The 17,903-nt window shown below is 37.4% G+C and overlaps 1 protein-coding gene across 1 annotated transcript in view; it reads right to left on the bottom strand.

Annotated features, from left to right (window-relative positions):
* The window catches only part of DDC (dopa decarboxylase), a 54,782-nt gene that overhangs the window by 25,351 nt on the left and 11,528 nt on the right, over positions 1 to 17,903 (bottom strand). Inside the window, exons 4-8 of the mRNA XM_066185621.1 lie at positions 17,546 to 17,665; positions 13,051 to 13,185; positions 9,210 to 9,353; positions 3,366 to 3,432; positions 1,158 to 1,252 (exon numbers count right to left, since the gene is read on the bottom strand). Coding sequence (XP_066041718.1) covers positions 1,158 to 1,252; positions 3,366 to 3,432; positions 9,210 to 9,353; positions 13,051 to 13,185; positions 17,546 to 17,665 — 561 coding nt within the window. The remainder of the gene's footprint in view (positions 1 to 1,157; positions 1,253 to 3,365; positions 3,433 to 9,209; positions 9,354 to 13,050; positions 13,186 to 17,545; positions 17,666 to 17,903) is intronic.

The following is a 17,903-nucleotide window of genomic DNA, read 5'->3' as shown; positions in this document are numbered from 1 at the left end:
CAGGTGCGTAAGATGGATGCCATTTCGGAAAGGTTTCATCCATGTTTTCTATTTTAACAAAGGAAGAAGCCACCAGCCTTAAAATGCTGGGGATGAGGACCTGGCAGCACCAAGGTCTGACTATTCCATATAGCACTTTTCTGTTCTCATTTGCTTCTCATAACCTTCCCTGTTACCTGTAAACAATTAACAGTTGCTCTAATAAGAGAAGATGATCTGTCAGCCTCTCTATCTATCTATCTATCTATACGTCTATCTAGCTATCACCCTGTACTATGTAAGGTAGGAAATCTATTCATGGTTGTTAAATATTTACTCTTATGAAAAATTCTGGTCTAGACAAGGGATGCTGTTTCATTTCCTTCAGGAACCAATAACAATGATTTTAAAAATATTCCCCCACAGGAAATTACAACAAGCTTCATTTGCTGATAAAAAAGAGACAGAAAGAAATGCTTTATTTGTGAGGAGGTTTTCCCTCCTCTTCTTCATTAGTCACTGCCTATCAGTGCTGTGTTTAAACTTCTGGCTTTACCAAACAGTAATATTTTCTCCACTGATGTGGAAGACAAGGACTTATCTGACTGAGGGGAGCAGCAGGAAATTGAAGTATTCTTATCTAAGCAACTGAATGCCAAGTAGCTCAGCAAGGCGGGGGAAAAGGAACAGCAGTGCTTTTGGGGGAACATTTCATTTAGGTCTCTTGGTTATTAAATCCTGTCTGTTTGAGATACTGGCTCTATACTAGATGACTTTCAGCATGTAAAAGAAAATCAGACATAATGAGCTCATTAATTTGTCAATTTTTTTTCCTCTTTTTTGTGTAATGTAGAATTAGGATGTTATAAATATGTCTTTAGCAATATTTGGGGAAAAGTTCCTCTTTTCTATTTGTTGATTCAGTTCTTGTTATTCTGAATGACAAGTATGACTCCTCTTCTTATAGAGGAGTACACTTGCATAGTCCCAGTATAAACCATTAAAAATTTAAAAATTTAGGTAATGTAATAGAATGTACAGGGATTTGTAGTGCAAACTGAGGCCCAGCTTACTCAGAGATTCTGGAAGAGCCATTAATCTTGGGTGCCTAAGAGACACACAAATTCTACAAAAGAGCAAGGTTTCAGCAAGCTGCTAGAGAAAAAACACTCATTCACCTCCACTCCATTTAAAAGATGCCTGAATTCAGGGCAGATGAAAGCACTTCCTGCGTAGGCTGCATCAATATGCATCCAGATATTTTCCTTATTACCTACAAAAAATAATTGAAGCAAATAAATTAAATAGCAGATTAAAAAGCCCAATTATTTTGCGTGAAACAAAGTGCCTGAGAGGTTTCTCTTTGATGTTAATATTTTCCCAATTTAAAACTAAATGAAGAGATTAAATGTTTCCACCACCTGGGTTTTGATTAATAAATAAAAATGTATATATTATGTATTATTTTTCCTTCCCACTTCTACTGGAAAAAAGTCACAGAACCATAGAATCACAGAATATCCTATATTGGAAAGGACCCTTAAGGATCATTGTCTGTAGGTTTATCTTACTAAAATTAAGCAACAAAAATTATTTTGTGGTTTTGATTTAAGAACCATTATAAAATACACTTAAAAATGTATCTTGAGATTTAGCTATCATTTCTATGGTAATAAAACTACTTTAGTAGGAGGAGATAGAATATTAGCTGTGCTCCCAACTTCTAACTCATGAATCATAAACACTTTTCTAAACAGTATTTTTTACATATTGATAAATGTGCATGCACATGCTTTTGAACTATGTGCAACAAACTATTTGTTTCAAGGACAGAGACACATGCAAAAGCAAGCACTGAAATGCTAAGAAATGCAAACATGCTGCTTTTGATTAGTCACTGAATGGTTTCTGCAGAACTATTTGGGCATATGAGCAGCTCACTCTGTAATTAAGTATTCACACTGTACTAGAGAACAGTATTTTAATGCACTCAGTAACAATTATGGTTTATCAGTTGATGGCTGAAGCCCACATTGCATCTTTACACTGGCCACCAAATAATTTTGATGGTTATTTCCACATACCGAGATATATCCACCAAGATCTGCAGATGGGCACCTAGTCCATGCTGAAATTTGCATTCTTGTGAACTAAATTTTCTTTTTGCATGAATGTCTGGGAAAGCTAATATAATATTATTCACAACATCCACAACTTAGGTTTATTTAAATGTACATTGAAAATTTAACTGATAATCTATTTTTAAATACACTTGGTTTGAGACACTGCCTTTGTATCATAGGCCTGCCCCTCATACGCTAAGGAGAAAATTAGGCAGAAGAGCTAGCATGACACTTTTGACTTCACTGGTATGCCATCCTCCTGCTGGACTCTGCTGCACAAGCAGGGAATCTTTGAAGTGAAACTAAATGTATTGATGTCACTATTTAATAGGTCTGTAGGAATAACACAAACAGCAAAATTATCTGCAGCTGCTAAGCAGACTACTAGGAACCTGTTTAAAAAGAAGGATTGGGAGAAACTGAGTCTCTGGGGCTTGAGCTGAAAGGCGGGAAACCTCACAGAGGAAATGATCACCACACAAGCCCCGAAGTTTTCAGCCCCACCTGAATACATTAACAGGGCATCAAATCAAGCTGTGTTTCTATAAAGTTGCTTCCAGTTGCCTACAGATATGGATTTCCTTTTCTAAATGTACACTTGAAGAGATATGGTGTGCTTTGGTACCATTTTCATCAGCCAGCAAACATGTGATTTGACCAAGCCCTGCTGCAGATCACAGCTTGATACAACAAACCATAACACAGAAAGAAATACTTATGAAGAGTCCATGACTCAAACACTGTATTAAACACACTGGCTGGCACTTGTCCTATTTTCTTGGAAGAAGAAGGAAATTGGAAAGGGGAGAGTAAGGATTAAGACTAGATGGGGATTTTTGGTGCACATTTCCCTGCCTTTTATAGTTGTTAGAAGTCAGGAACAAAACACTCGGTGCAGAGCTGAATTAAGAGTTCAACTCTTCTGTGATATTCAGCATTGCTCTAGATGCCCTTGCAGGTAGAAGGGCTTGAAGAAGTATGTTACAAACTGAGGCACTTACAGTAATTCTTAACTGACAGTATTCCAAAATACGTGCCCCTTCAGAAAAGAAACCCTTAAGACAATGTCCTCTAACTCTTACAACAGCTTGAGAATGCACATTTGCTGCTTCACCTAATATTAGAAATAAAACTGTAACTGAAGGTCACATCTATAAGTAGCTTCATTGTATTTGGACACTGACATTGCATAATGTCCCGGAAATGACTCAGCATAGCTTAAACAGGTATCTGCAATTTTAGAAAGAAGCAGCAAAGACTTACAAATAGGACCCAGTTCTAACAGTCTGTCAAAGGAGCAGCAAGAGGTGGTTCCAAGTGTTGCACAGAACTGCAGTGCCAAAAAAAAAAAAAAAAAAAAAAAATTACCAAATGGAAAAACCAGTCCACAAAGGCAGCAATAAACAAAAAGAATAGACATTATAGAACAACAAAAAATTATACTAGCCATTACCTACCCTTAATGGAACTTTTAAGACTATGGTGGATTTTTTCAAAGCTCCCATAACAGTCCATTGAAGCAGATACAGAAAATAAAATGTTTATATAAAATTGAGTGATAAGCACTGTAGTATAGGCACAGTGTTGTGCTAATACTGTATTTTATATATTTTCTGTATGTTCCACATGCTTATTGTGTGGCTCAATTCTATATTAACATATGCAAATCCCATCAAAATGGTTTGCAGTTCATGGTACATAAGCAAGTTCTGAACTTGAGAAACTCAAAGGTGCTGGAATTATTGTTGACAGAATCGATCAACAAATGTTGCTGTCTTGATCAGAGCCACATCTCTGCAACAGAGATTTGTAACCAGTTTATGCTCAAGAGATCTGCAACCTGGAACCTGTTCACTAGTAACATATGTTCACTATTTGGCTTGCAAGACTTTTTCACAGAGAAACTTCTTTTCCCATATTCATCCTAAAACACTGGATGAACACAGTTCTTCCTTCATTCTGTTAATGTCTCATTTAATGTATCTTTCTGTGGAGCCAGTGGGCCAAAAGCAGAGGCAACATAAATGCTGAAGTTTCACAGTGGAAAGATAATATAAATAGGTGAAAATGAGCTATTGTAATTTACTGGGAATATGCAGGTAGAATTTTACTCAATTGTTTTAATTAAAATAAAAAAGGGACAATTCAGTATTTTTTCTATATTAAGCTATTAAGAACTGGAGTTTGGAACAAATACAGTTCTGAAAATGAGAAGCATATTGTATGTATATAGTTAGTAAAACCGTGAGCTAACATATTTTTTCTTCAAGATAATCTAATCCATACCTATACTGGGCCCTCCTGTGTTCCTGAGACACAGGAGAAGAGAAAACTGAAGTGCGTTGAGGCACATTTAAGAGTTCTCTGGAGGGCTAATCACCCTCTGAGAGAGGCTGCTTTGAAAAGATCGCAGGGTATTTTTTAAAATAGCAGGAAAAAATTTGGTCTCTATTTTTCCTAAGAAGGCATGTGTGTATGGAGTGAAAATATATTTATCACAATGGAGGGTACCATGATGAAAATGCCAGTTTTTCTATATGAATAAAGAATAGGGGTTAACCCATTGAATTGGGATATAAATAAAAAGAGTGCACCATAGACTTAACTCTGCTTTTACACATACCTTTTATGGTAATAAGGTATGAATTTTCTGACAAGATTAGAGCAAAATTTCCTTGGTTAGTCCAGCAATTAAAATAATGATGAAAATTTCACAACTAGAAGTTACACATTATTGTTATTAGTTTTGTACTGCAGTTATGGTATTCTCCTAATCAGGATAAGGAGTATGTTTTTTCAGTAAGAGATTATATGAATTCAAACATATGCTTAGTTGTTTAAATAATGGCTTATTCTGTAAAGTATACCTCTATTTCTAAAATAATTTTGTTTTCCTCTCTGCAGGTATCTAAGCCTCAAAGCTACTTGCTTTAATTCTCAGAAACCACTTATAGTGACAGCATCTGCTCTTGTCAGGACTCTCATTACCCCGCCTCAGTACTACAGAATGAATCTAACTCAATTTGTAGCCTGTATAACACCAGAAAAATCACATTTGTGCAAAGGGCAGGGGACAGACTGCATCACAGAAATGGGACTGATGGCTCAGTATAGCCTGCAGGCCTTTTTCTTTTCAGGTTGTGCACTTCAAATTTGACTCAGCCCTTGGTTGTGAATATAAAGCAGCTAAAATGCTTAACTCAGTCATCTCATGTTTTACTTTCCTGAAATGGAGAGCCATGTCAGAAAACATACATAAATCTTTTTGATTTCTGAGAGCAATTACTCTCAATCTTTTCAACTGGAAGACCTCCTACAGCTTTTGAAAAGGATGTGGACACATTTTGCATGGTTCCACCACAAAGCTTTTCATTTGCAAATTACTAAAATGAGGCAGAATTTTCAATGTTCACATATTGTTTTTCATTTCTCCTATTCAGTTCCTGCCGGCTTGCACTCATGAGAATGTCTGTGGCCTGAAGAAAACTGCAACAGTTCTCTAAACCACCATTCACTAGTTTACAGAATTGCAATCATTCACTAACTAGCCATCTGTACACATCTGAAAAACGTTACTTCCAAATGGAAATCTGTGGTCAGGTTCTAAGTGTTCTACTGAAAAGATGGCTCCTCTGTCAGTCTGATTCTGATTTATTGTTTCCCGAGTGAGTCTGGATACAAAAAACCTGCTTCTTAATTTCCTGTGGATCATGTTCAGAAGAGTCATTTCATCTAGAATCAGAGAGATTTAGTGCTGGGCAGCAGGGTAATTGTGTTGTAGCAGCTTTATACTGGTATATTTTACAATATATGTTGAAGCATATTGTATCTTGTATATGCCAGCTGCAATCTGTCAGTGCCGACTTATGAAAGAGAGCACAAAGCTCACAGGCCACCTCCCCACATTTAGGTGAGGTAGGCTTGAATGCAGTGGGCACTCTATCTGAATTTAGAAGTGCTTAACTTAGTGATTTTCACTTTTGAGCATCCCAGCCAACATTCTGCCAACACCAAGGCCTGTCTCAAGCTGGGAGCATAGGGCCCAACTGAGAGAGGCATTTACACACAGGCTTAACCACCAGTGTGTGTTTACAGGTAATGAAATGGACAGGACTTCAGCACGTGTTTTAAAGCTCCCCCTTAACTTGGGGCCAGATGAAGGGCTGCAACTCATCCATGCTGGCAAATGGCTCCTCAGTAAATTGTGGCAACCTGAGTGCCTCAACACCTGACATGGTTAAGTGCTTTGTTTGCACAGTCTGCTTGCTTTACCATATGAAAATATCTCTGTTTTAGGTTCTGCAAAAGTATTTTCAAAGAGACAAATTAACACAAGTCTGAACTCAGAAATAAAAGAAAGAAAACAAAAGTAGAGATCTGGGTACCCTAGTGGCAACAGCTTTTACTGAACAAAATTATATGCACATTACTAGTGCTACAAGACATTGATGGTGGGTAGGAATGCAAAGATTCCTTTTAAAGACAATGCCTCTCCCCAAAAAAGGCCGACTGCCAAATCCTATGTACATGAAAAGCAAACCTTTAATTAAGAGATTGCTGTAATGACAGAACCTACTTCGCATCAAGCAAACCTGACCCTGATTCTCCACTCACCTCTACAGGGAAAGCACTGCTATCGAGTTCAGCATAATGATTCTTCATTTATTCATTAAGTATAAGAGGAGAAACATGCTTAGAAGGCATTGCAATTTACTTGTATTTTCTTTTTAATCCCTTACAAAACCTTTTCTTGCTTCTAAGGGAGACTGTAGCAGCTTGGACACAAACAAGACATCTTCATTAGGAATGATGTCTTTGCTGTCACAAGTCTCTTCAGGCAGAATTTCTTCCATCAAACTTGTTGCTTTGATGTTGAATCACTCCCCTTAGTGAAGGATCAGTGAATACAGGGAGACAAGGAATTGAGTGGCAGTAAGGTGTTTCCTTGGCAATGTGCATGTCTTTGTCACCAGAACAAAACACAACAGCACCAAATTACTCAAGAACAAAAGAAATGGAAAGGCTTTTGAAATCTGCAAGCCAGTAATACAGTGCATGGACTGCTGCTCAGCATGACAGAGAATTAACACACCTTTTGTGTTAAGAGGCCAACCATACCGATAATGAGATCGAGTTTAACCTAAGCTGACATAATTCATGTATACAAATAAATAGAATACAGGCTGCATTAAAACTCAGACAGAGCCTCTGCTGACTTTGAAAGCCTGTTTTGCACAGCTAAACAAACAGATGAAGAAAAACAGCAGTTAAATCACCCTTTGTAAAGGTGTCACTGAATACATAAATTAGAATTTTTTTTTCTTTTGCTATGCATGGAAAAATTAATCAGGTATGAATATTTATGAGGGTCCAGTTGCATGTTTTTGCTAATAGACAAAAGCTGAGGAAAAAAGACATTAATTTTATAGTTACTGCATGAAGATGTGATATCCTGCTGTACTTGTAATTATTTAAAATTAACTGTGAGATATAGAAACAGGACCCTTGTCTAAGGTATAATAAGCTGGGATCATAACACAGAGAAATAAAACATGCATTGTGGCATGTCCTTCACCTTGACAGGTGTGTCCCACAGGAAAACAGTTCTTTTTGGAATCCCTAGAGATGCTTTTTTCTCAGTCAGAATCTTGTTATATTGTAAAGCAATTGACAGGATGTGCTTGGTCATCCTAAGGACTCGCTAGTACTAGACCCCCTAGAAATTAGCAGCATTCTGCACATATGAAAACCACTTCTCATTCTGGTCATCCTCATATTACATAAAAACGTTCTCTAAAGGTTAATAACAAGAATAATAAAAAGATTATATTTTCAAAAGAGCTTGGTGAAATTTAAGCTTCTTTGTGCCATTTGGCACTAATCCATGACTATAAGCAAGCTTAATCTTCTAATTCTTCTGAAAACAGTCCACAGAAATTTAAGTCACATTATCCCTTTTCAAAATGTTACAACACGAAAGAAAAGAAACAACCATTGTCAGACATGACTTTTCTGTGGAAAAAAAGTGATGTCTTAAAAAATCTTAAAAAATCCCATTTCTGAAGTTCTCAGTTTCAAATTAGTTGTGTGAGGTTTTTTTTTCTTCAGGGGAGGCCAGTAAAAACATATTCTCTGTGGCATGTTATACCCCTCAAAAGATCTATACAGCCTGTGGTCTGTATCAAGTTTAGTTAAGCACAATGCAGTGCTTGGAAATAAGCAAAGAATATTGTTGGTGATATACAAAACCACAACAGAAGTTCCTTACTTCACGGGAAAAACCAAATGGCAAAATCTTGTTTTAATCTGAAGTAGTAACACGGTATTCTGAACTGGCAGGAGGAGTAGATCTGATGAATAAGCAATAATTTTTCTTTTTGATCAGATATTTATCATGGAGGAACCAAACTTTTAGAATTTTATGTAATCTAACAATGGTCTGTGTCAAAACTTGGGGGATTATGAGTTTAAGCTACTGACACATAACTATATTTCCCTTTGCTGTCCTGCTGCGAAAGCAGGAATCTCTGGGAAAAAAAAGTGGACAGATAACCAGAAATGGTGACACCTAAAGTTTCCACAGCCACATTCCCTGTAGCTGACTTGTTAGAGATTAGTTACATACTCACAAGTACCTGACTGACAATGTCGGATCTCGATTATATTTGGGGTATATTATGGAGGTTCATTTCTTTGCTAAAGTACTATCAAGGGGAAATTATTGTTTCTTGAAGACACTTGAGCTTGAGATTGCTCAAGTTTATTGCCTTTAAACGTGTTTTATTTCTAAGTAAGTTGGAACCTGAAAAATAAAGGTAAACAGTTCAGAATTCAGGAAATCAGAGATTATAACACTGCAGGACTACATGCAACTACAAAATTGACCCCAAATCATTCTGCTGAGAAGTACTCCAATTATTTAAAGCTGCTCCAATTATTTTCTTTTCCTGCATGAAAAGGCATGTGAAGAACACTCATGCAACCTTTCCTAGGATTCTAGCTCAGCTGCCTATCAGTGCTTCCGTTAGGGATGAAATCATCTATTCATGTCAAAAGCATCTTATCAGAAACATTAAATCCACTGATTTGTTAAAATCCAGTACTCACAAAGAATGGTATAAGACCAGCAGCTTTATCTTCATCCAGAACTTTCTTCAGGGCTGAACCACAAACAGTGAATGTGTCATCTGAAGGAACATTCTTAATCTTCACAGCACCAATTAGTGCAGCCCTTTCCACAGATGAATGAGCCTACAAGGAAATGGGCAAGTTTTAAGACCAACACCTTATACTGGAATGTAAGAAGTTAATTTGAATTTACAAACTTAAAAAGTAAAGCCACACTTGAGATCCTGGGACTGTTGATGGTATGTAATAGATACACACTTCTCCATCTTTCCTATAGGTAGATGGACACACACATATATATACATATACATAAATACACACACACAGTAAACTAATAGGAACCCTGAACTTTCCTTGAGACCATTGCCATGATCACATTAGACAAGAGTTCCATTACCCTTAGTGAGAGCTTTAATTTACGCAGTAGGATAGATGTAGAGCTGCAGGATTTGGCTCCAGATCAATCAAAAGATGTGCAGACAATAATCTTGTCTGATAATGGCTCAGGTGCTTGCTAGCATATTTTTATTGTGCATAGCTTTTCTGAACTCTAAAATTATACATGTCACAGTATGGCACAGACAGATATTTCCTTACATGACCATTTTATTCTGATTACATATTGACTAAATTGTGGTCCGATAATTCATTCACTTTTTTTAGGCAAGTATGGATCATTCCCAATTTGTTATTTTATTTACAACTCACTTCATTTGAATTCTCCTGGAAAAAATATTGCTTTAGAAAATAAATCACATCTCTGTAAATAAAAACAAAGACATCCCTAAGAAATTCTTATAAATTTGTGAAATACAATAGAATAACAGGAATAAAAACTCAATTGACGTTGAAAGGTACATTAGCCACAAAATAATCTCCTTTAAAGCATGATTAAAACAAACACACAGAAAAGCTATTTTACCTTCTATAGTTTCATTAATCATCATTAATTTTAAAGAGGAAAATCCCTCACCTTTTCATATCATGACCATTCACCATCTCCTTGTTGATTCTTGCCTTTAAGACTGCTTATTAGTTCTATTTTAATTTAGCATATAATCACAAAAATAACAATCCAGAACTTTGTTAGACTAGACTAGACGAAGATTTTGCCTTTCAGCTTAACATATTCCTGGAATGACATGTTTTAAAGACAGATGTACCATTAATTTGTATCTCAGTACTGCCTCTTGTTAATGTGCTTTGGTAATTAATTCAGTACCAACTTGAGAAAATTTGGAAGCCTAGACTTGAAATATAACTTTTTAACTGGAAAGAAGGTGTATGACATAGTAATACCATACTTCATTCAAGCGTACAATGGAAAAATGTATTTTAGCACTTCTTTATACTAGAATTGCAAATAAGCAAACTACAATAATACACTGAGGTTGTTACCCAGTCAGAACCCCTAAATTGCTTCATCAATACTCAAAAATTGTAACAAGATACTTTTCCAAATGCATTCTGGCATTGTTGGGCTCTATCAGTGAATGGTTTTCCCTCCCACAGAGTGGCTTACGTTGAACTTTCCTTCATGGATTATTGCCTATGAGTCACACAGGTCTGTTCTTAACACAGAAGGAACAGTGAGCTGGGCAACAATCTGCTTGGAAAGGTCAGCAGTATCTTAAGGCAAATCCTTCTGTAAACATAAGATCCTCTGACCTTCAGTAGGCAGGAAGGCATGTCAGTCCTCATTTCAGGCCAGCCTCTTATATGGGACAAAAAAAGTCAGAACAAGTAAAAGGTTTTGTGCATCACTGTGTCAGTCAGAGCGCTGGGATTGGTGGTCTGCGCAATACTGACCCTAGGGTCCCAAACAAACAAACAAGAAAAGATAAATATCCTTTGTGCTTCTTGAAAGCAGTTATCTTTTCTCATATTTTCTTGTCCTAAATCTTCTCACCAGCAAAGAGCAAGTGTAGTGTTAACTTCTTCTGCAGTGCTTTCTAACATACACTTAGTAGTAAATCAAAGTAAGGCTGAAGCCTGGCCATTTTACTCTGCACATCAGATATTACTTTAAAATAAACATTAAGTACTAAGAGAGGGTTTTTTTCTGTCTAATTGACATGAGGTAAGAAAATGTTACACATATTAAGAGAAACAACATTGCACAGCCCTTCAGTGGGATTAGTGTGTGAGAAACGTAGCAGCAGCAGAACTCACATGAGCAGAATTTATTTTCATTAACCTTAAAAGCCTCTCATAGTCATGGCCTGCTGAAAATTTAGTGTAACTCATTGTGCTAAATACTACTCACAGTCAGAAATCAAGGATTACATTTTCTGTTTCCTTTACAAGATTTCTTAGTTGGATTGGCAGATGGATATCTCAAAAGTTTGCTTTTTTTTTTTTAATAATGTTTTTGCTTCCTTAAGTACTGTGACCAATTTGCTTTATATTCATGCATTAGGTTTTCCTGTGTCCATGCATCTGTATCCATGCATGCATATAGGGGGAGGATGTATGTGTGTTTATTTGCACATGTGCTTGTAGGAGGAAAATACTGTGTGTACAGATGGACATAAAAGGTTGAATGTAACAAAAGGTACCCTAGACTTACTAAACATAACTGATATTAATACCTTATTTAATTATTTTATTTACTTCAAACAAGCTCTGTATAAAGATATTTAACACTGACATCTGGATATTTATCCTTTACATTATGATAGCACACATGACATTCTAGTTCGCTTACCACAGAATCATTGAATGGCCTGGGTTGAAAGGAACCTTACAGATCAACTAGTGCAAATCCCACTGTCGTGGGCAGGGACATCTTCCACTAGACCAGGTTGCACAGAACCCCATACATCCTGGCCTTGAGCACCTCCAGAGGTGGGATATCCACAACTTCTATGGACAACCTGTTCCAGTGCCTCACCACCCCCACAGTAAAGCATGATTTTCTTTAATATAATCACCCTACTCACAGTTTAAAATCATTTGCCCTTGTCCTACCACTACATGCTCTTGTAAAAGGTCCCAAGGTCCCCCCGTGTCTTTCTTATAGACTGCTTTAAGTCATAATTATGTCACCCCAAAGCCTTCTCTTCTCCAAGCTGAACAATCCTAATTCTCTCAGCCTTTCCTCATAGAAGAGGTGCTTCATTCCTCTGATCATCTTGATGTCCATCCTCTGTACTTGCTCCAAAATGTCCATGTCCTCCCCATGTTGGGGACCCCAGAGCTGGATGCAGCCCTGTAGGTGAGATCTCACCAGAGCAGAGCAGAGGGGCAGAATCCTCTCCCTGGCCCTGCTGCTCACGCTGCTTTGGATGCAGCCCAGGACATGTATGACTTTCTGGGCTGTGAGTGTCCATGGCTGGGTCATGCCCAGCCCCTCATCCACCAGCACTTCCAGGTCCTTCTGGGCAGGGCTGCTCTGGATCTGTTCATCCCCAGCCTGTGCTGGTACTGGGGGCTGCAGAAACCCAGGTGCAGCACCTTGCACTTGGTCTTGTTAAACTCCATGAGATTCCCGCAGAGCAATTTTCAAGTTTGTTCAGCTCCCTCTGGATGGCATCCCATTCCTCAGGTATGTCAACTGCACCCCTCAGCTCAGTGTCATCGCCAAAATTGCTGAGGGTGCACTCAATCCCTTTGTTTATGTCATTAATGAAGATGTTAAACAATACTGATTCCAATACAGACCCCTGTGGAACACATTTATGATTTACAGCAATATTTAAACAACCAAAATCAAATAGTCACCAATCCAAAGAGTTTATACTAAATGCATCTGCCTATTCAGATGGCTAAAATTGTTAAGTACAGACACTGTGTTTCCATGTTAATGAGAGGTACTCACCTGATCAGAAGCATAAGCCACCAGCCTGCCCATGATCTCTGCTTCTGTTAGCTCAGGCTTCTCTGACTGCACCTGTCTGATAGTCTTTGTTCTTGCAGCAAGCAGTGCAATCAGTGTGGCCTCGCTTGCACTTCCCTGTGGGATAAATTGAGAAAAGATTCAAAATGAAAACATTGCAGAAGAGGAAAAGCAACATTTATTCTGCATGAATCTGTGAAGCAGTTAACAGAAAATGCAGATGAGAAACTGTGCAATCTCATGTTTTTTAAAAATATGTCTGACAACAAGGCAGGAATCTCTGATCTTTGTCTCCTCCTTCCTGATGACTCTGCCTGTTCTTGTAAAACTTTCTGCTTGTTCAGTTTAGGCTACAGCCTTGCAATCAAGTGCTAGAAAGCTGGACTCACAGACTTAAATGTATGTGAAAAGGCTATCAAACCAGGAACCAATCTGCTCTTAACTCGCAACAATGTCAGAGTTACTGTGATTTCTGCTACTCTGGATTTCTGCACATTTAAGTTCCATCACAATCTGAATGCCATCTCTCACTTCTATCAAACAACATGCCAAATTATATGTCTTGTTTCATATTAGAATTACATTGGGAAAGTAAATTATTGTGACTAAAAGAAAAGAAAAAAACCTGAAAAACCAAAACTGCTATGATTCAATATAGCTAATTGCACTTCAAAGTATTAGTTATGTATGTTTTCTTCATCACCAACAAAGATGAAAGCAACAGTGACACACTATTTCTAAATTGCACTTTGACTCACAAAACATCAGTTTAGTATGTGTCTTGGATACCCTATGATAAGAAAAAGGAGATTTTTTTGTATCAATTTATTAGTAAATTTCACGAAATACAACTTTCCAGAAATTCTTTATACAGTTTTTATCTAGAACATGCACCTGAAACTATGAAACATGCCCTAAACCACTCTTTTAAACTATAAATAGCACTTTGTAAATACATGCTCATAAATTTCAGTGTATTGGGGAGTCTCTATGCAAGATGAAGGGTTTAGGTACTTTCAAAATTGATCGAGCATCGTGTAAATCATAATAGTGCTCTAAATAGAGTCACTTATTTTAATATCTACGTCTCAGAAATATCCCCAGTGTCAACAAACTAATTTTGGAGTGATGTTTCTTGTCCTGTACCAAAATTCTCTCCTCCCTCTGCTGAAGACCTGTGTATACTTACTAATTACAACACATTTAAATATTTGGGAAGCGATTTTATTTCCCTGAAGGTGAGCCTGATCTGACAGATTTCATATGTGAGAATGATCCCAGTGAGTTCAGACTTTCTCTTAAAGTTGGCTGAGCTATCCATATGAGACCAAGCTGCCTTCTACACATGTCAACATCTCAACAGTGAATGAATGCAATCTAGCTGAAATTCAACAGCCTCGTCAATGGAGTAACCAGGGAAAAGGACAGTCCTGAAACATTCATTGAATGTATAGCCAATGATTAATATATTTTATCTGCCTTTTTGGTAGTGTGAGATTTGAGGAAAGTAGACTCCCAGGAATAAACACAAGCTGGAGACAGTTTTGTGCACTTTTTTTTGCATTTTTTGTGCATTTTTTATAGCTGCTGCTGCATACAGTATAATGGCAACTTAGGGAAATATTGCAGATACAGTATGGAGTTAGGATACAATTACTCCTTTTTGTCAAGTAAGGTAGAACTTCCATGTGGAGGCAAGGTGTGAAGGAAATTTGGTCTATTAATTACAGAAAACATAATTTGGCAATTTCCTTATTTAATGTTATTCTGTAAATGGTCTGTAGCTGGACAGAGCTCTCACCACAATATCAGAACCGGGAGAAATCATCCTACTTTTTCTGCCTAAAGAGTCAAAATAGCTGAAATAAAATAACCCTTTACACTGACTGCGTATTTCCAGGACATACATGGAATACACACATTACAAAACACAGGCATTTATATAGAAAAGAAAATGGCTGTAAGAAATTACAAAGGTAAGGCATTCATTTAAGATCGAGAAATTTAGGCCCCCACTATTCTGGTGATCACCTGACTGGGTGTGCAAATGACTTAGGCTGAAGAATAGTCTCAGCTTTCTAAGATATCCTGGCTCTTCATCTATACTGGTGCATAGTCAATGTATACGACAGTTCTTGCATGCATTTCCTTTTACAGAAACAAGGAAAAGGGCCCATTGCCCAGCTGCATTTTGCCTTCTGATATACAGCTGGGACATATCCTAAAGGTACCTGAATCCAGCAACCTGGAAATGCTTTTGGACATCTCATGATAGACACAGGGTTTTTCCCCTGCCTCAGTTTCCATAAATCACATTTTTTTATACTGAGTCACCTTTTTTACACTGAAGCTTTTTACACTGCTTGCAGAGTCTGGTTTGCAATGGTCTTCTATACAGTTGGCACCAAAGTCTTGTGCTAAATATTTTTGAGGAAAAAAAAACCCACCTTGGTTCTTGAACTACTTGGCTAACTGACAAGTAAGATAAATCAGCAGTGTGCTTTGCCAGGCCAAAGATATTTTTGTCTTGCCCCTAAAATACTTTTTCTTTGCAGAGCAAGAAAACTCTTTAAAATTCAAAGCAGGTACACTTTTCAGCAATTTATCTAGAATGAACAGCAGGATACAAACTTCAGGAAGAAGGTTGCTTTCTCGCTTATTTTTGAAAGCTGTTTTTTCTCCTCTTGAATGCTGTGTTCTGCATTAAGTGAAGGATGATGATACCTTTGCTTTTACCACAGGCAAACAAAGGTTGCCATGGCAAGCAGGCTCAAGAGGCAGAAGAAATATCAGCAAGAGCTGATGTTCATGTCCACCAGAGCTCTGAACTGAAATTTTCTTTCATCTTTTGCCATTTTGAAGTGTCATCTTGCACACAACAACAAAGTACTTCATATTGACATAGACTTTCAAATGTAATTAAGAGGCAATTTTCACAGGCTCAGTTTTATCCAATAGCACAATAATTACTTGGCATTTAGGAACAGAATGACTGGCACTTTCACACGCTCACGTTGTCTTTGCCTCACAATCTCTTGCTTGGATCATTATTGTTTAAAGAGCAAGACAAGAAGATCTGCAGTCCAAATGACTGCATCATAAGCTGGAAGACAGAGTCCACTTTCGATTCTGCAAATGACCAGTTTCTGAGGAAAATTATGGGCAATCCAGCACTGTCAGCCTGGAGGGGCAATATTTCATGCCGTTAACAATCAGGCTTTAACTGCTTGCTTTAACTGGTACAAAAGAGATGCTGCTATGATGCATGAGGGAAGCTTGATTTCTTGAACATAAAGCCCTCCCTAGCAATCGCAATGATAAAGATACTAACCGGGCAAGCAGATGAATAAAGAACTATGCTGGTGTAGGTACAGGTCTGTCTAGGACAACGACAACATTTGGGTTAAATTTATTCTTGCCTGGGAAGATGTTGGGAAGAACACATTGGAACACACTGTAGGCATTTGTAGTTGAGATCAAAGAAGGAAGTTCTAACACCTAAATCAGATGTATATTAGAAGCCTGTCTTAGGATAAAATGGATTGTGCCCTGGCCTCCAAAGACCAGACTCCAAAGATTATCATAGGAGCACAGAACAATTCTTTAAATTTCAATCTTCTTCATAGAAGAAATCTATTTTAGAAAGATTAATAGCTGTGACCAGAGTTGCATTTTCAGAATGACTATGTGTTAGTGGAGCCATGGCTCACAAACAATATAGCTCTATTATGCATGCAAGATTGCTCACTGATGATATATTCATTATCGTTCAGGTTATCTGTTCAGACATTGTAAGTTTCATTCAGCATTCAATGTCAAAGTTTGGGGACTTTTTTCTAGTTTGGATATGCAGTGTAGTCTCAAATTTGTATTATCTATTGATAGAACTGCTTAGGTTCACATTTTAAGCAGCTCTTCTTTTTATTATATTATTTTGATATTTCCTTTTAGTATATAAGAAAAAGTAATTTCAACCTCTTTGGAAAAAATTGATAGATCTTCTACTACATTCTTCTATTTCTATTTATCAAAGTTTATCTCAAATGTTCTGTGGAAACTGACTGAAATAAACAATTGCACATACAAAAGGTAGACTTCTAACCTCAGCTATGAAACATTGCTGCACATTGTTGATAAGAATGAGCACAGTTCACTGAGTAACAAAATAAAGTCTTCATCCTATGCAATTCTGATTTGTATTTTAAGCCTAAATTTTAAATAGAACTACTAACAATTCTTCACTGAGAAGTGTTTTAGAAATCAGCTGTTCTAAAAACAAAAGCATTACTTTCATGAATGATCCTGCCCCGCTATTGGCATTCTCACAGACCATCAGTCCTTCTGAAAATTTGAAAGGAACCCATGTGGCAGCAAAAAAAATTATATATTTCCTTCATTAGTATCCAAGCATAAAGACTTTACAATATCATGGATTCACAAACTCAATCAGTATTCTTTTTTTCATGTCCCCTCTTACCTGAATGACTCCTCCACCTTGGCCATCCTTCCCAGCTAAAAACTCTTCAGGCAAATTAACCATCTTCCCTAGCCAATCCAGCATGACAGTCTCCAGCTCTGTGCAAGCCGGACTTGCAGCCTGTGTTGAAAAACAGAGCAGAGGGAATAATCTCACTAGACCATGAAAAGAAACCAAATCTACCAGAGCAAGAATAATTCTCTCTCTCTCTCTCTCTCTCTCTCTCGCTATAAAGGAAGAGACTAGATGACTATTGTCACCAGCCAAGTTAGGGACATGTAGACCATTTTGTGCACATAGTTTCTAACACTTACTAAAAAAATGTCAAAATAGGCCTTATGTAGAACCATGACTACCA

The sequence above is a fragment of the Chamaea fasciata genome, unplaced genomic scaffold, assembly GCF_029207755.1.
Source record: "Chamaea fasciata isolate MVZ Bird 193981 ecotype frontalis unplaced genomic scaffold, bChaFas1.0.hap1 SCAF_1, whole genome shotgun sequence".
Lineage (NCBI taxonomy): Eukaryota > Metazoa > Chordata > Aves > Passeriformes > Sylviidae > Chamaea > Chamaea fasciata.
Note: the sequence above shows the minus strand (reverse complement) of the source record. Positions and strands in the feature narration are given on the sequence as shown.